Below are 26,886 nucleotides of genomic sequence, written 5' to 3' on the forward strand. Positions count from 1 at the left end.
GATGATGGCCTCCAAGCTCTCTTGACACTGAGGATGGAGAGCTATTCATCCTCGGCACATGTGATATCGACATTCTCTTCAGAGTCCACGAAAGTCCCCTGCGGCAAGAGCAGAGCAGGGTTGGGGGTCCACAAAGGAGCCCGGCTGTCAAGTGGGGCCCAGCGGTAAACATTTTCGCCGTGGTATTCACTTCTAGAACCAAGGATCCCGAATGGCGATGGCCACAAGTTCCGGTTCTTTTTTTTTTCGCGAAAACATACTTGAAAGAGAAAGGGTTAATGTTGTGGAAATGACATGAGGTTGTGTGTGTGTGAGAGAGAGAGAGAGAAAGAGAGAGAGAGAGTTCACGTGTGTTTGCTTGGTGTTTGATCATTTGATGAAAATGAAGGAGGACGGGAGTGAGTGACATGATTGAGAAGTAAGTCTAAGAGACCACAAATGACCCTAGATATATTAGTAAGAACTCATACCGTAGGAGGATGACAGTATCAGTTCAGGAAAGAGAAAATCTCTCAAAGGACAACATACTTATTTGTCAAGCCACTTTTACCTGTAGAGAAGGAAGATCAAAAGCGAAGGAATGAGGAAAACGATGCTGCAGGCGTTACATCCCAGGGCCAGGTACAGCGAGGTCATCATTTGCTGCAAGTGTTGGCAACGTTATAGTAGAGACAGCAAATGAAACTTCATTTTTATTAATTTAATATGATGCAAACACCACCCTCGACAAATACAAACCTGTATTTCCTATTCTTACTCGCATTCTCAACATCATCACCACTACATCAGTGTCCTCATCCATCTTTACCTCACCCTCAGCACCGCCATCAACTACTGTGGTAAACAACAATCAGTAATATAATTTCAATAACATAACACGTGGTATGAACCTTTTTGTCGATGCATGTTGTGTAGTCGGTCCACTCCACGAACCGACCCTGCGAGCCGTTAGCACCTGGCAGGTAGCGGCTGAACCAAGTCCCGTTCTCTAAGCACGTTTTCTTGCCGTAACCTGCAGACATGACAGACAACATTCCCGAGACATCAGCAGCAGGAAGCTGGATACCAAAATATAAATCCCTTGTATTAATGTGTTTATTTAATGGTTCAGTTTTAAGACCTCACTATGACTTTTTTGCCAGTTCATCTCCTTAACAAATGCTTCAACCGGAAGAATAGTCGGGAAGGTGCAGGAGATATTTGTTCGAAAACAAACATCTATGACAAAAAAAAAATCTTGAAATTAAAGAATAATAAGACCAAACAGTCAGGACTATAAAGAAAAATAAGAGAAGGACAACAGCAACAACAAGAGGAGCAATATAAGAACAAGAGATAAAGAACGAACAAGAACAAGAAAAGCATCAAGAAGGAAAAGACAGACAAGATAATTCAAAATGATCCCATCACGAGTTTTGAGATACTCAGCTTTTAATAAATAAGTGCAAAAAGTGCAGGTTGTCAGAAAGTATTTATCTTCGCTGATCTGTGTCCACCGTATGCACGAAATATGCATCTACATTTACATCCATTTTGATTCTGGATTTCAGAAGGGCCGGTCGTTACGTGAGGTCAGGGAGCATGACCCCACTCTTCCAATACCAGCAAAGGGCACCGGGGCACAAATACAATCCATTTGGGTTGTGGATTAATCTCAAAGTCTTGGAGATGCATATCAAGCGAATACGTCCTATATTTGCAGAAATATGAGATGATTGAGATGGAAAAAATATTAATGATTTCAGTAACAGGGATTGCTGAAATATCGCCTTTGGAAGCGAAAATAAAAATACAATTTTGTTTTCATCACTTTTTCCAATCTCTCTCGCAAACTCAGAGTCAACTTAATCACCTCGACTAGAATCGTTATTTTTTGTCCGACTTTAAAATTCGATGTAACACATTAACGACAACCTCTCCCTCCCTTTGGTAGGAAGTAGAGCAAAAATATTTGTTGTGGAGACTTGGCGAAGCGTGGAATTCGAAATTGTTATAACCGTTCTGTCAAGCTTAGCTGATCGTTGGCTTTTGTGAGGGTGAGTCAATAAAGTATTCAAAACGAACAGACCTTCCCCTCTAAATGGCAGAGTTACTTATATATGTTTTTTTTTTATATATATATGTTAGACACCAGAAGCGAAGGTTGGATCGAGAGTTGCACACCTCTACATTGTTATCAAAGGTCTTTCTTAATTGGACAAAGCGCCGAAGCGTCCAATCTCTTGTTCAATGTATTGGTAATGTATTAATTTAAGCAAACTCGTTTGAACTTTGCCCAGCATGGCGACCAAGTTCCAGTCTCCCAAACCTCTGGTACCTTCTGTCCTTGACACACAACGTTTGCTGCAACTGTCGACATTTTCGTGGTCAAAGAAAGCCTCGAGGGCTTACCTACCACCTCCACGCTGAATATGCACGTGATTACCCATATTCATGCTGCTCATACGGGTGATTACCAATCTTCATGGTGGTCACACGGGCAATTTCCTCTGCCTCGTTTTTTTTCCCAATGGGCAATAACTCACTTTTCTCATGGGCCATTACTCACTCATGTCCCATCTGTTCACCATAGTCCAGGTCTAACGGCCTCTTGGTTTGCTAAAGCTGTTTCCACAAAGCTGATGTATATTTGCAAATGTAGTCAAGGAATCACTGTCAATTGAACACAAGAGCGCCGACTGATGTCCGGTGGCCAGACTTTGCTCAGTATCTTTACCAGAGTTTTAAGTTCATGTGATCTATCACCAAACCTGTGAACCTCGACACCCTCGGAATATTACTGTCAGGTATCAGCAGGCTCCAGCACTTCTGTGACGCATACAGTCGAGCACTTGCAAGTACCCTCACCTTTGAGACTTATACTTCAGTTAGTAAGTGTAGTGACTGGTAGTAGACCTCACAAAGTTGAAGTATTTACACATGATAAACATTACCAAGTGTTTCCACTGTACATGGTCGCATGCTTCGCGAGACAACCCAAGCCACCAAAGGGCAGACAACTGGCTTTCCATCGCGCTCCACCAGCTCGAGACAAAAAGCATCCTTATTGACCTGTCCAGGAACAGAGCCTGCCAAGGGTTATGATCAACTCGGAAACTAAAATAGAAAGCTATCTCTGACAGCTTTTGTTTTCCCGTCGTCCGCTGAGGCACTGTCGTGGTTTTTATTTGTTATCGTCTGGTAACCGCTGGTCATTGCCTTTCCTTTTTTATTGATGTGGGCGTCTGGCTGCTCACATCTCAGTTCTGGCGGCTAATCCACGATGTGCATTAGTTTGTAATTTTGTGGTGTTCTTTCCCATAAATGTCTGGTAACTAATTTTGACCTTATCACCCACGCTTTGTTAGCAGATCTTTTTGCTTTGGGTGACCACCCGGTTCTTTTGTGGGAAATTCAGGATTTTGGGTGGTTGTGTGATGATTCTCATGATGACTGATGCACCGTGAGGCTGACAATGACAATGTCCATAAAAATTTAAACATGGAAAGATACTCTAGTCATAAAAGTAAAAGTTAGAAATAAAAATAGAAATGAAGTTCGTTTCAAGGTACAGTGTTAAAAGATATATCATCAGTGAAAATATGAGCAAATGAAAATAAAAAAGTTATGGGCAAGTGGCAATCGTGTATATCCATATAAAACCCAAATAACCAACTGACTGACAAGATGGCGGACATGGTCTGATACATGCACTCAATCTCTGCGTTCTCACTCACTCCAGCGACTGCGCACAAATACGAGAAGCTTTTACGGCTTGCGATCGATTCTCAGACGGAAACTGGACTTTTTCGCGATAAAACCGTCTTGGTCGAAAATAACATAAACTAGGTAATCGATCTATCATGAAATTGCGCTGATTACATTTCCTACTCTGCTGTCAGAATCCCAGCCACCCAACGATGTGCCAAGGGAAGTGGATGAAACCACGACGACCTTCGTTTTTTTAGAATTTGGACATGCGCAGAGAGTGGCAGGTATCATTTTGATGCATTGGCAGGGTTCAAGTGTCACCGAAACCAGCCGCAAACCGGAAAATATCTTCTAACTTCAAGACATGGTGAAGAGACGGACGAAGAAAAGATTGATTGTGTGTCCTCATCCGGGCTCCCCACCGCCAAAAGCCAGGCCGGCGATAAGAAGCGAATGGCGTGCGACCTGCACGTGCCTGGTGCACGTGAATCCTCGTACGTTGTGTGTTCATTTTGGCGTTAAAAACGTGGGCATAAGACGAAATGTTTACCACGCATGGATGGACTGATGTGGTAGATGGACTAAGAGAATAAAGTTGTCAACAAATAACACCACGCAATGAGTTTAAGAAAAAGGAGTATGTAACAATATTTTACGAGTGAAGTTCAACGGATTTTCTTTATTTCTTCCTTCCATTCCTTCACTTTATTTAATTTTGAGCGTCCTCTTTCATCCTTCATTTTCAAACGATACCGCTGATGGTTTGTACAAAATTTATACCTAACCAAAGAAGTACTTTGTCAATAAATGACAATAAGTGTTTTAATGTTTTAAAACATCGTTAATATTTTTTAAGATGCTTAACATTATTCCAGAGCTTCAGCCAAGCTCCTGGCCTAACAAAGCTGCTGGAATATCACCGAAATGGTTTATCCGTGCGGTTTATTGCCAGTCCCCTGCACCAGCCACCATTGCTTGAAGACCAGGTCTGGCATGAAATAAGAGACAAGACATTAAGTATGTCATATGTAGGCTGAGAACCAGTAAAATTTGTCCTAACAGAATCTTTTACCGCCTCGCCGCTCGTCCAGAAACATTGAATACCGGGGAACTCTCCACCGGCGACTCGGTGTTCCTTGATTTACCGAGACTTGGGTACGTTTCCAAGCCTCTCCTCAACATCTGCCTGGTATCTTGTCAGCAAATAAGCTTTTGAAAGTCAATATTGTCTGGAACGGTCCTAAAATCCCAGAGCCATTCGACCAAGCATCAGCTTTCTTGTACACCCGGTCTCAGGTGGTGCCGATAATGATCAGTTCTTGTTCGTAATATTCCTCTTATCGTATTCTTCCATCTTGCTTTTATTACCCTCCTCCTGTTGCAGCTCTTATTTCTAAAACTATTTTCTGTCATCAAAAATCGTAGTTGTAGTAATATCAGTATTTAAAGGAAGACTCAAGGCTTGTGATAAGGTTCTGGCGACGGTCAAACGTTTCAAAACTATATTTAGTTACAATTACAGAGCACGAGAGCAATACAGGAGAAATAAAGGATTCGTTTGTCACTGAATTACCACTTATTAGCACTATTTCAGTTGCCGATGTTTATAAACATTGAAAAAATAAATCCAGGTAAATCGACCTTTGTGTCCTTCCGCCGAGTAACCACGAGATGGTCAAGCAGACGAGTATTCTTGTGATGTCAGAATCTTCTTATGACATCAGTCTCCTTATGACGTCACACACAGGAAGTGTCTGAGGTCATTGCGAAGATTTGACGTCATTTTATCGTATGACGCACTCTGTGTGTAAGGCTTGTAAGGCTCTGTCTGTCGGAAACTGATGAAAAGACAATTTTGAATCTTTTCCATCTTTTCGTGGCAATCGGGTGCAGCACATTCTCGAGGCATGGTTGTCACTATGGAAACCACACGTCATAGGGTCACATGACGGAGAACGAGACTTCGTGGAAGCAAAAAAAGAGTCCCGTGTCATTTCTCTTATTAAACACAACATTCTACTAAAAACCTTCAACGTTTTCCACATGAACACACAAGGAGTATAATTAAATAAATAAATATTTTACACATGTTCCAAATAAATGACAGGGCGTTTTTATATGTCGATGCTCGTGCAGGAAATCGGGAAAGAAAAGCTCAACACGAATCCGCCGTCATCATAAAACCCGCGGTTCGGAACCGACTGAGTTCTTTATAATCACCGAGCAGACTGCTTGCAGCTCAGACACGACAGATTTAGCCGCATGCAGCAAGTCTGGCATCAGGAGGCTGGACCACAAGACGGCTTTTGCTTGCGGCAGGAGATGCTGCCATTTTGTATTTCGCCGGCAAAATGTCCGGCACATCGCCAGGCCTGCAGGCAGCGGAGAGCACGCGGCATTTGGATGACATTTTTACAGCCACCTGACGCTGATGTCGCCTCACTCCTTGCAAATGAAACATATCTGGTCATGCATCTCCCTCGCACTGTGTCCTTTGCGGGAGCAGCGCCGCATTCTTATTCACGCCAACCCAATGCGAAGTTTTTTTTCTTCCTTTCTCTCTTTTTCTTGTCTGCTTCGGCGTTCTTTTGAAAGCTCAAAAATAAAACGAACCGTCGCATGCCTTGGAGGTTTCTCAGTACGTCCTCTCTGGATGCAAGAAACATAATCTCCCATTGTCGTCTGCGTTCTTTATTTTTTTTTTCCTCCCTGCCGGACTTTTGGGTTCTGACTGTAGACAGTTACGTCAACGTGTTTTTGAATAAAAAAAGACAAGCTAATATAAAGTTTCTATTAAAACTCACATCGGTCCAAAACCAGAAAATATATCTTTTTCTAGACGTAAGACAGGGAATTGTCTATAAAAATTCATTTATTATTTGTAGACAGAATGTCTGCTGGGTTAACAAAGCGAACAAATCTTGAAAGAGAAAACTAACAAATCTTTGTTCAATTATTCCAAGCATTTTTTATTTTACTTTTAGAACAATTTTACTTGATTAGATGTCATCAACACCTTCAGCTTGCTTTGACATTCTTCAAACTTTAAAAGTCTGTCTGCTTATCTTTTTGTCTGTTTTTCAGTCTGTACTCCCACCTGCCTATCTATAGTATCGCACGTGGCACGTGACGACAAACGAAGAGTGCGCTGGTGTCGTCTGGAAGCATTCCATCAGTCCAACGTTTAGTTTAAATATTCCTCTTGCATCACGGGATATCTGCACGATCTACTTCTGTGAGGATGCAGCTTCCAGGCGACTTGCCTCAGAAACGCTGATCCCACAGATGATTCCGCCAACCCCTCCAGGACCCTCGGGTACTTGACGGCCAGAGACAGGGTCCACCTTATGCCTCTCGGGTACTCACCACACAAAAGGCAAACTCTCTGCTAACACTCCCTGTAGCCAAATCCAGTTAGGCTAACCCGCCATCACTTGTCTTCATTAAATAGGAAATGTGTTTGATGGATTTCATTTTCGATGCGGCTTGGTCTAGTTGATGGAAGAGGTAGCAATGATAATATCTAGAGCTTGAAAGAAAAAAAAAAACGACCCAAACAAACAGAGAAACGTGAGGCTGAACAGAAAAAAAGGCGAGATGAAGACAAAAAGAAAAGTACAATAATTATTGGAAAGCGAATAATCAAATGTTAGTGTTGATGGTAGTGGCGATAATCGCGGGGTTGGAGGAGATGGGGAACGGGTGGGAGGGATAAATCATGACCAAACACATCTGGACCCTCGAAGTAGTTCTTTTTTCATGCACTCGGACAAAAGACAGACACACGGGCAGACTAAGCAATGAAAGAACAAGAGATCGACGGTGTCAGACGAGGAGAGATTCCTCATTTCCAACACGTTCTTTTCTTGCGCGGAAACCTAATATACACGGGTAGAATCACACGATGACCGTTAATCATGTTATGCTCCACGCGCACACCGCCTTTGTGACAACACCAATAACAATTACAGCAGACCATACATGGTGCACGGAGCTTGGCGGGTTGGGGATGGCCCACGGGGCGCTGTGAAGAATGAAAAAAAAAAAGATTTAACGAAGTCCGGGTGGACGTGTTCCAGCTGGAGCTGGGTAGAGAGGAACTTCCGGTGAGGCGGGGGCGGTGGTAATAATAATAAAAAAACAAACAATATAGTTAAGTAAAGGAAAGATGAAATGAGAAAAAGGAACGAAAAGAGAAAAATAAATTAAATAGAAAGCAAGGAAAGGCAGAAAGGAAGGATGGCAATTGTATTTAAAAAAAAGTCGTTTGGTTGAACGCAAAAGTGCCAATTAACCGAATTTGCTTCTTATTAATTTTTAAAAATTGTATTAAATCATATTTCAAAATCAAAAGCAGTTTCCTGTTTTAAAATGCTACAGAACTATTTTAAAAACAACATGGGATGGTTAATGATTATTTGTTATCTATTGTGCAAATGCAAATGACGTGACAACTTAAAAAACAAAATATATGATAAAGAATTAAAAAAAATTAATTTGAAGTGTAAAATTAAAGTATATATATATATATATAAACGAAGAGTTCATTACAGAAGATGAATAAGATCGCTAAACGATGCTCTGACAAATACGTAGACGGTTACTTTCCCTCCGATAAGATTCCTATCTCGTGCGAGCTCTCCACACAGTGATTGTCGTGAATTACAACAAATCGCCGCAACCATTGCTGCCACTGAAGGCAGACTGTTTATACCCTCGCTCGCAATATTTCCTCTTTGACCAGACATTACCGTGACCATGATGATGGCCATCCTCAACCTAAATCTCGCCAAGACACACGTGGGTAGGCAGACGTAATCTGTCCACTTCCTTGTTCTTTTCCTCCTCCTCCTCCCCTCCTCCTCCTCCTTCCAAAATGCAAAAAGGTCTGTTGACATTTTAAAGTTTTTAAATGGCAGATCGGTTTCGAAATCTCTTCAGCCATCTTGGGACTTTTCAATGCAAAGAATTTGGGATTCATGTTGTTGCCTTTGTTGTTTGTTTTTTTTGCGATTGTGAGTGGTGCGAGTGTCGCTGAATGCCAGCAAAATGTCCGGCAACCTCTGATTTTGATCCTGGCTTCACTAAAGTGATGAACTTCGTTTCCAATGATATGATTGCTTCCATGGACCCGCAAGCGGTCTGCTGGTGGTGGTGTTGAGCTTATAGGGCATGGTTCTAGAGTTTCACCGTCTTTCGATTTTGTAAGGATCGTATCCTGAAAGTACGCAAAGAAATCGTATGATCTGTTATATTTGTTGGATTCCTGAGGCCACGAAACTTGAGTTTGTAGAGTACTGTTCTTGTGAGTTTCTTATATTTGGATGTCCCCTAAACTATGTTTTTATAAGTCAGTTTGATTGAATTTATGTATTGGGTTATGCCTACAGCAAGCCTATGTTGTGAACTGACTTTGATCAGCTATCGAAGCTTGCTGGAGACAGGCTCCTTGTAGCGATAACACTTCGATAAATCAACCTCTCAGACCGGTTCTAATTGTTTTGCTTTGTTTACTTTGCTGGGCAGGGGCCTTAATTATGTGTGTTTCTTTTTTTGGGGGGAGGTAGAGTTGTCGGGGATGTGTGTTTGAGTTTTTTTTATGGGAATAGTGGATGAGTGGTGGTTCTGTGAGGAGGGCAAAGATTGGTATTAACTGTATGAATTGTGTTTTGTTGACCAATGGCATTGAAAATATTTTCTGTCTTAAGATGTAAAACTTATGTATATGTGTGCGCAGGCGCAAGAAATAGTGTGATATAGAGTGCCTTGAGGTGTGGTGTATGTGTAGAGCTTTTTGCAGAAATGTTTATAAACAGTCGATTTTAACTGGTATTTATAGATAAGTAGACTATGATCGCAGCAGTTTTATGATTAAAATGACTAACAATTCTCTAATCCCTTGGAGCTATGCTTCGGAGCAATCAAGAATTAATTATTTTCTCTCTGCTCCTGTCACCTACGCACACGACAAACTCTTTCTTGTGCACACATGCACATGCGCGAATCAGACAGATCAGACGAGAGTAAATGTCAGTTTGTTATTTAGCATTTAGAGAGATTAAATAGCTTTCTGAAAGATAAGAAACAAGAACTTGCACCAGAAGACATCCGTTCACAACTTTGTAAATTTTCGCTAACAGTTATATCCTCATTATAACATCTTTTGTTACATTTATAATAACTGTTGTTGCTGTAGAAAATACTGTTTTTTTTCCTAACAATTATGTTCGATTTGTAACATCGTAAACATATTTATTATAACTATATGCTTTGTGTAGCAGCTGAATGCTACTTGTAACAGCTTCTTTCTTCTGACGGTTTCATGACCAGTGCATTCTGGACATTCGGATTGAGAACAATCCCAGCAATCAGACTTAAGAAAAAGACGAGGGAGAAGATGGTGGGCAGACATTTCCTGCTGCTGACTCTAAAACTGTGAGTTAGGGAAGACAAATGGAACATTTGTGCCCACCATTGCCGCACGGTCGAAGTCTTCTGGGTCGTTTTGTCCATCTTTAGCGCCTAATGCGATAAATATGTCGACATACATTGTGAACCACGATCCCATACCCTATTTTTTTACTTTTTGGTGCACTTTCCTCTATCTTAGGGCTGTATTAAGCACCGAATCTTCAATAACAGCTTGTTAGCCTTAGAGAAGGAGAGAGAGAGAAAGCAGGTATGTAGGAGCTTGGAACTGGACGAGAGAAAACTCACAAAGGCGACATCAATGATGCCCAAAATGTCCAGACTAACCGACAAGAATATTTGAAAGCGCACATTCTTGTAATACATGATGATATGGTATATTATTGATGTCAAATACAAGCTATATAATTAAACTAAGACGGGTATTTGTTTACATGACATGTGGTGTAAATGTACGAGGAAGGTCAGAGGAAACATGAGCTCTGTTGGAGAGGCATCCTTGAATGAAGAATGCATGAGCTGAGTAGGACTACCAGATGTATTCTTCCCTCTGAGATCGATATGTTAATCTTCTGACACCCTTCTGATCTGCAAATATCCTTCTAGCTACTTCTACACCTTGACTAATTACCACAACTCTAACACTGTCCTCACAGACGGCGAGAAATCACATATTCACTGCTTCGTGTCGACAGATAATGATTTGCACCTCTCTTTGCATTTTGATTGAAAATACTTCCTTCCTTCCTTCCTTCCTTCCTTTCTCTTCTTTCTTTTTTTCTATCTTTCTTTCTTATCTTATCTTCACTTAAACGGAAAGAAAAAAAAAAACAGAAAGAAGGAAATAAACAAAGAAGGAGGTTACTAGTCTCGTCCCTAGCCTCTCAGAAATTTTCTCGGAGGACCAGAACAAATCAAACAAAAATCCTGACATAATAAAGAGTTTGAGTGGCACTTAGGAAGCCATGATGAAGATGATGGGGAGGTGAGTAGGAAGGAAACACAATTACCTACAGCACGAGATTTTCCCTGTAACACTTGCGCTGGTTTGTGTGTGTGAGGGAAAAGCCAGTAATTAAACAGTTCTTCTTTCTTGTATGGACACTAGCTACTCCAGGTTTTTTTTAAAATTTGAGTAGAGAATCGAATCGAGGAAATATTCTTTGATAATTTGGGACTAAATGTTGTCCCAGGGGATTTTCGTTACGTGAGCTGCCATACCACCTTTGAAATAGATGACAAAGTGAATGGAGGATGTCCCTCTACATCTTGATTGATATTTTCATCAGTTCATGAAATCATTAATAGATTGTATGCTGACTATTCAAACACTATCCTTGATCTCTGGGTCCACAAAAGGAACCGAAACCTTACTCTCATTCAAAGACCTCTTTGTACGAGAAAAGAAAGCATCTTGAGTAGAGTAAGCCAGAAGCCATCTTCAGGTCCACAGACTTGTCATTGAGTATGCTCTCGAGGATGTACACTTGAGCAGTTCCAAGATAAAGTTCCCTAGTCTGATGCTTAATGTATTGGACTGCGGAGGAAAAAGTCTTTTGTTGGTGATCCGCCTGATCCTCCAGCAAGAAAACCTCGCCATCTGTCCAGCTAGTAAGTAATGTATCAGGAGAGGAAAGGACGATGGAAGGATACCTGATCTGCTTAAATTTTTCCGAAAACATAATTATCCTTTCAACTACCAACCTCAAACATTGAACTCTTACAAAAAAGGAAGAAAGAGGAAAAAAAGGATGAAAGAGATAAAACAAAGGAAGAAAGAGGAAAAAAAGGATGAAAGAGTAAAAAAAGGAAGAAAGAGGAAAAAAAGAATGGATAAAGAACTGTTCTGGATGGAAGAAACATCTCTGATATATTTTGCTCTGGTGTGATGATGGTAAACAAGCATCTAGTATGTCTGCGGATGACATGGTGTCGCCACTGGTCTACTCACTGGACAGGACAGGGTAGCGGAAGAAGGTCGGGCACGTGACATACTCCACCGTCCCGGCCGGCGTGTCGTCCCAGCAGCTCCAGCCATCCCACGTGCGTGCGCACGTGCCGTTGACCCGGTGACCCGCCTGCAGCTGCCGCTGACAGCACCTCCGCGCCGCATGGCAGCACTCTTGCCACCGCTCGCAGATGGCGCTGGGCACGGTGCTGCACACCCGCTTCACGTCGCTGGCGTTGGTGACGTCAGGCACCAGCACGGCAGTGTCGGACGGAAGTGACGTGCGGTTGTTGATGACGTAGAGGTAGGGCTGCGTCGGATGCGCGCGGATGCTGTCGGAGCGTGCGGCGTACTGGTAACACCAGGCGCACGAGTGCAGCTCAAACGCACGAGGCTCCAGCAACAGCGACTTGCTGCGACACATCCCGCCGTCTCGGGTTGTTGTCGGAGTTGTGGCCGACGTCGTGCTGATGGGGAAGAGGGACTGGGAGAAAAAATTTCTTGAAATTAGAAATGGTGATAGGTTATGCAGAATAAGATTATTTATTATTATTTATAATATTATTTTTCTCGACTGTTAAAGTCTGATCTTATTAATTAAAAAAAAAAAATAGAATCATGAATTAGTCTCGAGACAGAGTTGACGCTTTCATCACCTTAATATTGTTTGATTTTACAGTTATTATTTTTAATTTGCCAAGGTTTATATTTATTGCAACAAGCACCTAACAACTGAATTTTGTATTTAAAACGTTCCTACAAAGCAAGCACCCACACCCATGGCAAAACAAAACAAAAACAAAAAAACAAAACAAAAACAAAACAAACAAACAAAACAAACAAAAACAAAAAAAAAAAAACAAAAACAAAAACAAACAACAAAAAAACAAAACCGAAAAGACAGCAGACATCTTACCAGCAAAATCGCAAGTCCTGCACTCAGATACCCGGAAGCTCCACTTACGGGAATGCCCATGCCGCGCGGGTGTAGCAGAGAGAAGTTGTTTATTCAGACATTCGCTTGTTTACTTTTTCTGCACGCCGTCAGCAGCACAGAAGGGCGACAGCAGGGCCCTGCACACATACAGCAAAGCCTGCATGCATCTGCTTCAGTCTCCCTTCCCTCACCCTCACCCTCAGCCAATGGGGGGACGATTCCCACCCTGAGGTCCAATTGCACCTCCAGGAAGAAGGAAGTGGATGTTTTGCAGGCTCTCGTCAACCAGCATCTGGTTGCAGTTTTATGGTCCTTACGAACGTAGCCAATGTCCAGACGAAGACATACAAATTGACCATTTAGAAGAACATGCTATTTTGTCAGTAACCTTATGATGCATCTTGCATGACTTTAAAGACAAAAAGAGCAAAAAACAAGCAAAAAAAAAAAAAAAATAAAACGAGTGCAGAAAGTAAGGTTCATCTGTTATTGTTTCTATATTTGTAATTCATCAGACTAGCTATTGATTCAAAAGAGGAAGTCTTCACTCCTGCGGGTGCGAACACTTTGAATAAGACAATTTCGTAGTCAAAACTTTGTCCTTCAGGTCACTGCATTAGTGTCAGGGAGAGAAAGATGATACAAACAGATAGGTGCTGTAAATTATTTTCAAGTGTTTCAAGAATAATTGTGTTTAGCATGCGAAGGAAAAAACTTGTCAATTTTCGAAGGACACATTGATGTCTCAATTTGGTCTTCATGCTGTTGGCTATCAACATTTTTACTCCTTCAGATAATGCCAGTCTCTAAAATAAACAAATAAACAAAGAAACAAACATAAATTTTTGCTAACTCAATTATGTGAAACGTTTTATGATTGATAAAATACAACTGGTGTCTTGGAATGTGTACCGAGCCAGACAAACGGTTGACCCATGGTAGAGACGCAAGGGAAGGAAGGACCATGTATTACTAAACACTATTTCCTGGGAATAATCACATGTCTTTGCTGGGATCAATTCTCAGTCCTGGACAGGACGCCCAGAGACCTAACAGCAATAGGTCTTGTGTAGGGGGGCAGACAGAAGCTGAGCAGGAATCACCGAGCAAGTGGGTCACTGAGTACGACTGACAATCTACTGAGTAGGCAATGGCGTGTCTTGGAGACAATTAGTTAAAGTAACTTATTAAAAAAAATAAATAAATAAAAATAAAATTCAATGAAATCCTTGAAATAAAAGAGTTGAAAGCACGGGAAACAATAGCATAACTCTTGCTGTATACACCCACTTTACACACCTATATACTCTCTCCACCTCCCAAACAGTTTTATGTACACGATGTGCAGAAGAACAAAAAAAAAATTGCTAGTTAAAACATGGTGTTTGTCTCAAACAAAAGGAAGCAGAATTTAGCTCTCAACATCACTGACAAGGGTTTCAGTCAGTTGGATGAGAAGGTCGAGTGGGTGGGGGAGAGGGTAGAGTAGGAGAATGTCACGGAGTTAATGCGCTATTTTCTCCCCTTGCCTGAAAACTGACCTTTTCCATTAAGAGTATTGCACACCGCCGTGGCGCTCTCTTTTCGCGCAGACCACCCATCTGCATCCGCTTCCCATTCAGCCTTTTACTAAAGAAGATACAGGCCGGCTACCAATCAAACTCAGACCCACGCAATTTCCACGTCCTTCACTCCCACTGTGCGTTTCCGTGCCAAAGCAATTGTGGTACTGCGGGGTGGGCAAGACACCCGGGCAAGCATAATTGTGCATGTTGGTGTGTGTGTGATGTGATTAGATTGCACATACTGTGACTAAAATCAATCCATACACATGGCACAATCTTAGTTCTTGTTAATTGTTCGTGAATAACAATGATTCAAGTCTCAGGGCAGTTCTTGTGAACTCAAGACGACCGACCTCCCCTCTACTCTTACAAGATCAGTTTTGTGGGACTGGAACACAATGAAAAAGTCTCAACTCGGAGCTTTATCTGTTGTGAGTTAGTCTTAGACTAGAAGTTCTGGCAAGGTTACAGGAACTTTTTAGTCCAGTCTGTCTCCAGCAGGAATTTTCTCCCTCACTTCCAGCGAGGCTCCGTCTCGGACACGCGCTGATGGCTCTGACGCCTCTTGTCTCGGCAGAGGATCGGGTGTCATCGCAGCGGGTGTTGATGGGTGCTGACTGCACGCCAAGTCTCACACCCACACCCACACATTAACACACCCACACATCCACACACCCACACACCCACACAAACCCACACTCACCCACACTCACCTACACTCCGGCATTCCTGACACCTGGGTGAGCTTCTCACGGAATGCACGAAAATTGAACGGAAAACTATCTTCATTCGACCAAAGCATCAGTCGGACAGCTCGAGATGCACGGGAACTTTAAACATAACCTACCCGGGCATTATACTGCGTGTCATAGTTATTTTATAAATATTTGTAGGTAGGTAGTTGGTGAATAGGTACTCATGCAGGTAGTTTGCACGTGACTGGTCTTGCAATCAGAGATGGCATGACGCTTGCAATCTTTTGTTTCTTTCTGTATCTCCCCCCGACTTTTCTAATTTTTTTTCTTTTATTTTCCCCGTTCTCATTAATTTCCTTTACCTTTTTTTTCTTATTCTTTCCTACCTCCCCAACAACTTTCTCTCCCTTCTCCACTGTTCTCCCTATTTTTCTCCTCTAATTTTTTAATTCTCTTTCTCAATTATCCTGTCTTCGTGCAATACTTTCACAGACATCCCCACATGTATTAAGCTGATGTTGAGGGGGAAAAAACTTCTGTCATTAATCGTTCGTAGGAGCAGTGCTTGCAGATTGTGACGTTGACTGGAAAGCACCGAAACTAAAAACAGATACTTCAAGCTGATGGCGACGCCGCGTGGCTAAAAATCGAAGCAGCAATTGTTTTGTTCCGCTCCCCTGCCATCAAACACTCATTCTATTTGTTTCAGTCTTCACCGCTGCTCTAGAGTCCGAACCATTGAAAAAAAAAGTTTGTAGAGCTTGCAGTTTGGCTTACAACTGTGGCGGAAGTTCAAAACTTTGGTTTTATGGAAAGTAGACCGTGAAACGTATTGTTCTGTAATTTAAAAAAAAAAAAGGTTTAGACGTTATTAAAAAATTAATTTCCTAAACTCAGTTGAGCAAGAAACGCAGCACGTGTGACTAATACAAGCATGAAGAGGACCCAGTCGTCCGTGAAGACTACTTCAAGACACTTTTCGGTGAACAGTTCAATTTTGTGAATGGAGCTTTGCCGAGTTGTTGCCCAATCTGGCACAAGGGTCTTCGTCTGACGCACGGAAGGTCCATCGCTTGTACAAGTGGAAGCTGAGCTTTTCAAGCTTGATGGCGATAATGACTTTCCCTCGAATGCCAAGCTCGAGAGAAATCGCACCTCGCCTCCTTTCTGCTTCGCTTGTTGCTGGATGGGAAGGGCAGCTGAGCGCATGCGCCTGACGCTCGTATCCGCCCCCGTGCACAAAGCACTCGGCGCGTGCTGTTCGGTTTTAGTCATTTGTGTTCTGTGCTTTCGTGCTTTGTAATCGTTGGCAGTCACCTGCTGCTTGTTCCGATAATTGAACGGTAGATTTTTCAAAGTGCACTGACTCCACGAAATCAGATGGTACACCTTGGTTGAAACATTGGAAATAAACTTGAAAGTTTATTCTGGGACGGAAAGAAGCATTTCCCATTTCTGAATATATCACAGGGGTTTACTTTCTTCTAGAAATATAATTATGGCACTTAAGAATTGAATTTATAAAACTTAAAGTATGGTACCGATAGTAGGTACAGCGGTGTTTACATACAGTTACAGTAGTAAGGGTTGTATTGAGACACTACCTACAACACTTTCCCCATGGTTAAAAGATCATAAGCTCAGATTGTATGCACGAGGGAAAGGGAAATATACAAACAGTCAGGTATAGGAGAGGATGCTGAGGTGAGGAGACCAAAAAATCAAATCAAGATGGACCTAAGGATGGTCAATGTAGAAAAAAGATTCTGAGTTCGGTTCCACAGCTGACACAGCCATGTGTAAGACCATGTAAGGTAGCTCCACCTTGTTTTCTTGTTTATACTTGTTTTCTCTCTGCTTTTTAAGCCTAAGCTGCAGCCCGCTTTCTTCACAAGTCAACCCTTCTTTGAGGAATGGCTTCTGGTGGGCCTGTCAGTGGCCCGTACAGTGGCGGGGCAGGCAGATAGTCTTTGATCTGACGGCCACATGTCCTTCTGCTCGCGTCTGTCCTGGACGGCCTAACCAGCCAGTCTCCGGTGGTGTTGGGGCGTTGGGTTCGGGACAAAGATCAGAGTGAAGCGAAGAACTTCTAAGACTTCTTGAGACCTGACGAACTACAGTTCCCATGATGCCATGCTAGATGTCAGAATATTTTGTAAACCACGTTGAACTTGCTTGACACACACACTCAGAAGTCACATGACGATGGCTGGAGGTGACAGGACATCACCAGTACAGGCTACGCACCATTTCCGGTGTATCAACCTGTCTCCGCAGTTTCATGACCACCTTTTCTCTATAACACAGCATTGAACTCACATTTCGGTATGAGATTCCTCCCGATTTCCAACACTAAAAACCATCAGTCCTCACCGTCTAGACGCCAGCCCAGTACAAAAACATTTTTTTTGAAAAGCCTGACAACATTTCCGAAGGAAGAGCAGCTGAAAGCCCCACCCACGTGCCTGAGGTCTTCTGGCACTCGACAAGATGTTGGGAATCCTGCCAGCCCCGGTCATTGTCAGCAATGTTATCCCAAGCACGGCCAGTTGCCAAGCATTTGCTTCGCTTATTTCTTTCACATTCGCCACACAGTCGATAACCCAAACCCCAGAAATAAAACATTCCGTCTGGATGGTACTTACTTTCGTATGTAATTTGATCCTCCGAGTGTTTGTAGACTTGCATGACGATGTAAAACACACACCATGTATAGATTCTCACAACACAAACAAACCAAGATGCTGTTGTTTAAGCAGCTCGACAACATTGCACAGCTGTGGTGGTTTTTGTTTGTGGACATCGCTCACTAAGGATCACCATGGAGACTGCGTTATGCATAATGAATTGTCTCCTTTTACATCAAAGCTCTTTTTCAGGGAGGACAATGAAACGAGGGCTTTGATGGCACGAGCGCTGGGCGAGTGATTAGTCCATTCAAAGTCCTCCCTCCATCCATCCACACACCGTTTTCATCCGAATTTCCTACAAAGTAACTGATCTGCCCTGGAACAAATTAACCCTGATTATTCAATGGAGGATAAACTTATCAGGGCATCGGACCTGCACTGATGAGAGTTTAAAGGATGAAATGACATCAAATATCTTTTCCAGGTTTGCCATTTTACAGAGTTTCATACAACGAATGTTTGCTCACATTTTTATTCATCCGCAACATCGTTTACCGTTGCGACCAACGTATTCCCAGAATCATGTCTCCATAGCTGCTGTGTGATCGAAAGAAGTAATAAGATCCAGCCAGCTATCTCTGACGATGTGCCACAGAAGGTTATTAGTTGTACGATCCTATTTGATGATACAGGTTAGAGCTGCATGCGATCAAGTCCCCCATTCTCAGAGTTTCCCCTCCCGGGTATTGTGCAAATAAAGAGAAACAGTGTGCACGGCAACAGATGAGATTCTTCAAGCACCCTGACGCAAATTCACTCTATCTGATTAACCGTAGAATCTTTTGTGAAGTCAAACCAATTGCCTTCATGCATCCACTTTTTTTTAAAGTCGACACTTTCTATCAGACACAATTCCAACAAAGAGAAATAAACCTTGATAAAATTCTTGGTTACGATCAGTAAGCAACCGACGTTTGTCCGTTCGTCCATCTGTCCATCGAAGTCGTGATCACCAGAGCGATGAAAGATCTGGACTCAAAAGTTTATAACAGTTAAGTCGAGGGCCGAGAGAAATAACTTGGTGAGTGGCGGGCAAAAAACGACTGAAATAAAGCGAAATGAAAGACGATTCTTAATGGCATCGTGGGGAGGGCAGATGGCCGCAAAAATGATTAAAGTCGACAGGATGTCAAATATTCTTGAGGACGAATCTTTATCAGCGATTGAAATCCGCGGACCCGATTGACCGCCGGCGAGGCAGGGCGAGAGGTTGTAAGTATTCAGAAAGACAGTTTTATTTCAAATTTTTTTGTAAGTCATTCCATTTTCGTTTTAGAGAAGACGTTTTGCCGTCATATAGAAGGCTTCGATCCCTCTTTGTGTGGCACTTATTCACTATCGAGGGGAAGCTTAAAGGATATTTTTATCGGAAGAAATCGATCTTAAAATTGGAAAATTCTGCAAAACTTCTTAGAAAGCCATACACAGTTTGACAATTTTGGTTTGGCTTCTGGATAGATTGCTTATACATTCAGTTCTTTTATAAAGGATGTCTATTTTCTTTTTTATTATTAGCTTATTCGAGTTTGTATCTTTAATCTTCTTGTTTCATTCCTCTCTCTCTTTCTTTCACCACTATCTTTTTTCTCGCTGCGCATGCGTGCATTTAAGTTCAAACACGTCCGCTCAACACCTGTGTTTGCATCTGCATGCTTTATGATGTGAGGCAGTTGCTAAGCAGATATCGTGAAAATATTTTCTTGTTCTTTGTTTTGTGTACTTCCTTCATAATTTGGTGAAGGGACCGGCTGTTAAGTGTAAAGCTCGCGGCTGTTCGAAGAACCGGAAACTAAACAGTGGTTGAAAGTCCTTGGCAGTAGTTTCAGTCTTCCTCTGTCTTGTGGATGGCAATGGGATGGCAATAGGATGGCAATAAGATGGCTACAGGGAGGGGAAAGGACGCTATGCTCACAGACAGAAACGAGAGTCAGAATTTTCTAAAAAGACTTTGAAACACGTCTTAGATGCTTGAACACCAGGTCTGATATTCATGAAGTATTTGTACTCACCCTGGTACCCTACCCAAGCCGGGTAGATCGGCTAACCGGAGAAAGCCAATCAAACCCAGTATTCATAGACATGTGGTTCAAATCCTTACCAGTCGAAATTTTACCAGAGGTTTACCCTTCCGATAACTTTCACCGACATAAAGTAAATATGTCAGATCATCATTAAGTCCAACCGTTGGGAATACTGAATCATTCTAGACCTAACAGTGATAGATAAGCAGGACAGATATAAAGGTCGAGAAATCCGGTTTCATCCAATGAGTAATGTGAGAGTTGCAGACGCTTACAAAATGAAACAGAATCAACAATCGACATTGTGCCCTTTAGTCTTCTTTTCCGATCACTTCTTTCCAAAATAAAAAGAAATTAATACTTTTATCATCTAATAGTAACTCGAGAAATACCGTTCCGATGTCCATAAAAGGACAATACCTTAGACGAGAGCTTAAAATCACTGATAACAAGTATAGTGACACAGATGTCTCTTAACTTGACAAGAGATTGTACATAAAGTGAGTTGTAGTTTCTTTTTTGTAACAAACAAGTGTTGCTGGCGACATATCTATGTGTGGACAGCTCTGTTTTTACCTACAACCCTTCAACTTCACTGGCTACAGACCACAGAGAGATGTGCTGTTAGTGCCACACCTGCCTTAATTCTTCCTTCAGTTAAAGTCCTAGAGGGGTGAAAATTTGTTGGGTTTTCTTTTCTAAATTATGGAACACAACTTGATGAAAGATACTACTCTCCATCCTCCAACCCTGAGTGAATCCAGGTGAAAATCTGGGTGAAAAGTCAAAGGCAGGATTTCAAATTCTACACAGGTAGAACGACTGGTTCCAGTTCTTCCATTGGCTGAGTCAAAGATGGAAACAGCCAGGTGCTTCCCTGATGTCTGTTGATCTCTTTATAGTAGTGTTCCTAGGCAGGTATCTCGAGAACGGAATGGATGTATTGATTCAGATTTGAATAAATGTATCTCACACTGACCTGTAGTTAGAAATAAATTTCACCCAAACTAGTTCTTTAAAACCTGCGTGTTGATGGACATTAACAGCACGGCTTAAAAAAGGTTTGTTTGAAAATGCAGGATATCAAATGACAGGTGAGGATGGCTACCTGAACAGCTGCACGGCGTTCTCCGCACGTCCACCTGGGATCAAAAAAAAAAAAAAAAAAATCTTGGCGAGCTCAGGTTTTCAATGGAGGAGACATATGCTGCTCCCAGGTCTGCTCGATCATTACCTTACCTTATTCTCTTCTCAGTGTGTTGCTTGGTAACGATATTAAGAGGGGACACTTTGAGCAGAGTGCTTTTTTTCCACCAGGGACAAAATCATTATCAAGGTCCTTGATGAAATGTTGATGCTTATGTTTGGTCATAAATGAGTCTTGCAATGAAGACTCTCGGAGTACCTGTGCAAACCATTTCTCAGCTCGAGTTTATTGAGTCTTTCCCGAAAATGAATGTTTGAGAATACAGCGAGATTTTATTTTGTTCTCGTTTGGAGGTCTTCTCGTTTGTGGACAGCGATGTCTGCTAGTTAATTAAGGTTGCAAACACTCGATGCACAGATGAAGACTGTCTGTGAGACAGCCGCCATTTCGATTAGCAACGGAAAAATACACTTTGGCAGATTGAATCAAACTTACTTAGAAACACATTTTTTTTCAAAAATTCTGCAATGCAAGTTTAGCCACAGTTTCAATGAGAAATATCGCGCTGACACGTGACAAACGGAACAAGGAACGGAGGAACAAACAGGTGAGTGGTTAAATGGTATGACAGGAAGTACAGGGGAATTAATTCACACATCCAACACCAATCCCTCTGAAGTGTCATGGTCATGATGAGAACTGCACTTGTTGTGATTGCTGGCTTGATGGATTGTGTAATAACGACGGGGGTAGATGAATGTGAGAGAGAGAGTGGGTGAGTGTGTGGGTGGCAGAGTGAGCGAGGTAAATCAGTCTCAGTCTTTTTTTTTATTTTCTCTTCCTCCAGTTTCTGTAGATGATGGATAACGGTGCTAGAATTCTCCACTTTCCTCCCCCGATGAGACCCGGTATCTTGTGGACGAGGAGGAATCGTGACACTGCATCTGTCTCACGAGTCGCGCCGTTTGGTCTTATCAGACGGTTGAGATCCCAGCAGCCTGTGCGCGTGCGATACAGGTGTATACCAATGATTTCTCTACGATACAGGTGTATATCAATGATTTCTCTACGATACAGGTGTATACCACTGATTTCTCTACAATACAGGTGTATACCAATGATTTGACTATGATACAGGTGTATACCAATGATTTCTCTACATTTGATACTGATGTAATCTTTCGTCTGGGTAATGTGATCTTCATCTATCACAGACATTTCGGCGTGTGACATTCCTCTGTAGCTCAGTAATTTCGGTAAACTTACTACTGAACTATTCCATTATTTCAGTATATGACAAACAACCACATCCGGGTTATTTTATACCCGTAGCTACACTGTTTCCCAACCGTTGCGGTACGGAAAGCGAATACCCTAGTGGTTAGAGTGAAGGTGCGCCGGTTCGATGCTCGTGTAGCGCTGCAAACTTTCTGCAGTCGATCAAGCTGTGAAGAAAATGGCAGTTGACTTCATGGAGGGTTGGGGAAGGTAAGGCAGTAAGAGGAGATGAATACACAACTGACATATATGTAGAGGGCTGGATGTCATTTGGGAAGTTCCTTGAGAAAATGACGTAAAGTGTGACGTCAAAATAAGGTGACGACAAAAAAGGTGACGACAAACGGAGCACGTAAAAGAAACTGGAAGAGAGCAGACGACAGCGTGTCAGAGAAGGAGCGCAGCCGTCGCCATTGTTCTAGCCCGTCGATTAAAGTGTTGTGCATCTGCTGACAGTTCCTGGCTTTTTGGTTGAGTGCTGGACGGTTGTTGTCAGTCCACAACCCCTCCCACCGAAAGGCTACATATATCTGATCCATAGAACAGGGAGATCTCTATTAACACTTCACTCCCCGACGACCTGAAGAGGCTAGGGGACGACCTTTACCTTTTTACGGTAGGGGTGCTAAGGAATATTTCTGCAGCTAATATTTGATGACGATGACGATGATGATGATGATGATTGTATTACATACCTCTCTATAATGTAGATTTAGGGAAAAAAGTCAATACACTCAAACACTTCTGTCCTTCTATTAATACAACTAACCGAAATAGCAACTGACAAGAAACAACAACAACAACAACAAACCAAAACAACAAAAAAACAAAAACAAAAAAAAAGCCAAAAAAAAAGCAAAACCAAAAAAAAAAAAAAGCAAAAACAAAAAATAAACAAAAACAAACAAACAAACAAACAAAAAACAACAAACAAATCCCTAAAGAATAACTTCATGACACAAAGCACTCCTGCTTCACCCATCACCGAAACATCAAAGCGTCCATGGCAACCGACAAAAAAGGGAGGTGTGTGTCAAGGCCGCTACACAGATTGAAAGAAATGGATTTTTAAAGGCTTTAAAGATCTTTTGGATTCCATCATGGCACGAGACCAAAGACACGGAGGGATTCCATTCAGCTGGACACATGAGTTTTGAAGCTGGCGGAATCGTGCCACGACAGCAAATGGCTGCTCGTCCGTTTTACTGACAGAAACATTTTCGCAACTTCCAGCAAAAAATATTGAGACGGGAGTTTTACTCTGACACATTTCTCATCAGGAGTGTTTATATCTCTTTCGCTTTCAAGACATTTTTGCCTTCTCTGCAGGCATGGGAGAACTGATGTCACTGAGTGCAATGGGGGAACCTAGTGCGGGACATCCAGAGTTCAGGTGAGTCTAAGGATGTACATTACTGTGATGTATACATCATCCTAGACCAGATACCTATGTTTGTGGATGTCTGCTGCTCTATTGAACACGTGGTCTTGAACATGTGGACATGATGGCTATGCTCCTCATCCGCTTTTTATCTCGAGCTCTAGTCCTGTGTAGTTGTGTGCTTCTGATGCTTTGTCCTGTCTCCCGCAGATCCTCCCACTGAGCCGGAAATAAGCCACAAAGCGCCCTCTAACGACAACGAGAACAGACACGGCTGATGTTTCCGGTTGACTAAATGTGGAAGGTTTTCAGATGAAAAGAAAAATTGGTTCTGCAATAATAATAAGCTTAAGTTTGCTAACGTGTACAGTTAACACACTCAGTTTCAATATTTGCTTGAATTGATTGCCTCTCTGTCAACACGAGATACCTGTCAGGTGAGAGACATCGGTGTGAACATTGAACAGGAGAAATACCAAGGTAGCTAGGTCTGAGTAGCAATTCAGAATAGATTACAAACAAGAAGAGAAGAAAAGAAGGAGAGAACCTGTAGAATGAAAAGGGATCAAAGAAATCGTTGGCAACAAGAAATCGTCGGATGCCAGTAATGACAAATGGGGCACGTGCGTCCCGGAGTCAGGCCAACACAAAAAATTCCCACCAAAAAATCTTTTTGTAATGTTAACATGGAACTAAAGTTACATAGCTGTTTGTGATGATGTATGGTATAGTACGGATGAGTAAGGACAGACTGTACATGCTGTTCGTGAAGTGGAGGAGGACATGGGTACGTGTCCATCGTCATCAGAACAGCACAACCTGCGCAAATCGTGGAATATCAACCGAGCTTTCACGAGGCAAACACCACACTTTAGCTCTGTTTGGGAGGCAAACGGAGGCTTCTTTGTAGAGCCTGGTGAAACAGGCCAGCTGCCAGGAGAGGGAAGACAGGCTGCAGGACCGCAGGTTTGATGGAGCATCCTCTGCGGAAAAACACGAAAGGAAACACAGAAGGAGAGAGAGAGAGTGAATGCAGACGTGTCTGTCGAACAGAGGTATACGATGTCGGTGCACGGTAATCCCATCAAACAACATGCAGTACATCACATCAAACAGCATTGTGCAGTATTTCACATTCACCACCAGTAGTATATCACTTCAAGCAGCACACAAGAGGAAGCGGGTGGAATCAAGTAAATATATACTGAGGAAGAAAACAAAATAAAAGGTGGACAGGTAGGGAAAGAAACACACGTTGATGGATTTGTAACGATAGGTAGCAGGGAAAGTAAGTCCGTAAATAGATACAATCTAGAAAGAGCTCGACAGAATGGATAGATGGATGAGTTCATTAACGAATGGACGAAGATTCGATTTACCATCGCACTTATTTCATCAACGGACCAGTCTGTGACTGATTTACCGATATGCAGAACAAGTACCTTTGCGTTTCTCACGAAACTTTTGCTCTTCCTGTACACGCAGTTCGGATCCAAATCAGAAGTACTTTGTCGTCTGCTCCACAACCTTCCCTCCCACTCGTGACGTCACCATCTGGCGGTCCTCTCTGGCAGTTACTGTGGAATCTGCCGAATTTCTCAGTTGTCCATCACTCGTATCTCAAAGCCAAAAGGATTTTGTGAGGAGAAACAGCGTAGGTAAATAATTTCCGGTCCATCAGAATTCTGATTTCGTGATCTCATCCTCAAACACGAGTGCCGGTGCTTTGGCTCCATTGACATCCCTGAGGAGGGGTCCCGGAGGGAAGGAGTTGATTTCCGAACTTGAAGGTTGCTCTCTCCAACACTGACATTCCGGCAACCAGTTCGGTCTCTGGAATAGAGACTGAATGAAGAGAATGAAGAGCTGGAAGAAATCCAATGGACAGGTCGACTCTCAGGGGCACTCGGGAGGGTGCAGGCCGACTCTCGGGGGACTGCTAATGAACTTCGTCTAGCAAGGCAAAAAAAGCGACTGAGGGAAACAGGACTATAAGTATCACGTACGAAGTGAACTAATATTTTCTTTCAGACTCCAGAGTGGTGGACGGGAAGCCGGGGAGGTAGGGATGGGAAACAATGAACTGAAGGTAAGATAACTACTGTCTGTGAAGGAGGGTGAGAAAAAGATTATAAAGGAGGGGGACTGAAAGAATAAGAAAATTTAGGAAAGAGAGGAGGATTTGTGATATTTTATCGAGATAATGAGGTTAGTGTAATTTTCCCCCGCAAAGAAAAAGGCAGAGAGAGAGAGAGATGGGGGAGGTGACTGATCTTGTTTATAAAAACTTGTAAATGGTAATAAAGACGAGATTAAACTTTTAAAATACAAAGAGGCCAGATGAATTACTAAAACCCTTTCACAGTCACGTCTGTAATTCTTCAGTCAGTCTATTACACAAGGTAACGGTTCTAAACGACCAGACGATGTGTCGAAAGTCGGTTTTGTCAGACTTGTGGCAGGCAGGACCTACTTTAAACATCCACGAAAATAGCTGAGTTTGAGCCTAAAAATAAAGTCCGTGCTTGTCTCGAGACCAAAGTTTCATGAATTATTCAGCTAGTACTGGAATAACCGTTACAAACGATTTTTTCTGAACATGATAAATGGAACCTTACACTCGTCACATCAGAAGACCAGGGTATCAAACTAGTCACGGATGAGTAATTACTTAAAGATGCTTCCTTGAAAACTATTTAATATCAACCAGCACTCCACAACACTTAAAGAATTAGGTAAGGGTTGCACAAGAATTTGTAGAGCATTTCTATAAATAAAAGGCATAGAAACCGCAGGAAAAATAGACCTAAGTACTTATATGTAAAGAAGAGAAACATAATTTGTCATGTAACTAGCCCCAGCGGTCCAACATATGCTTTAAGATTGATAACAACTGACAGAAGAAATGATTCTTTAAATGACAACAGCAAGTGATACAAAAAGTAGTAAGTGAAGGCAAAGACAGTCACGTGACCTTATTTTATTTCACATATCTTGTGTCAGACTATTCACATTGATGAGAAATCCTCGGGTAAACTTTAATGACATGTGTACCCATCCTACAGCATTATTGACACTCAAAAATCAGACATTAAAAGTCAGACT

At 42.1% G+C, this 26,886-nt stretch overlaps 1 protein-coding gene across 5 annotated transcripts in view; it reads right to left on the minus strand.

Moving 5' to 3' along the window:
• Positions 1–26,886, minus strand: part of LOC112564969 (calcitonin gene-related peptide type 1 receptor-like) — a 64,255-nt gene that overhangs the window by 17,739 nt on the left and 19,630 nt on the right. For all 5 annotated transcript variants that reach the window (XM_025240150.1, XM_025240152.1, XM_025240153.1 and 2 more), the window contains 4 exons: positions 12,984–13,141; positions 12,071–12,551; positions 891–1,012; positions 551–642 (listed from right to left, as the gene is read on the minus strand). In XM_025240150.1, coding sequence (XP_025095935.1) covers positions 551–642; positions 891–1,012; positions 12,071–12,551; positions 12,984–13,043 — 755 coding nt within the window. In that variant the 5' untranslated portion in view covers positions 13,044–13,141. The remainder of the gene's footprint in view (positions 1–550; positions 643–890; positions 1,013–12,070; positions 12,552–12,983; positions 13,142–26,886) is intronic.

Source organism: Pomacea canaliculata, linkage group LG5 (assembly GCF_003073045.1).
Source record: "Pomacea canaliculata isolate SZHN2017 linkage group LG5, ASM307304v1, whole genome shotgun sequence".
In the NCBI taxonomy this organism is placed as follows: domain Eukaryota; kingdom Metazoa; phylum Mollusca; class Gastropoda; order Architaenioglossa; family Ampullariidae; genus Pomacea; species Pomacea canaliculata.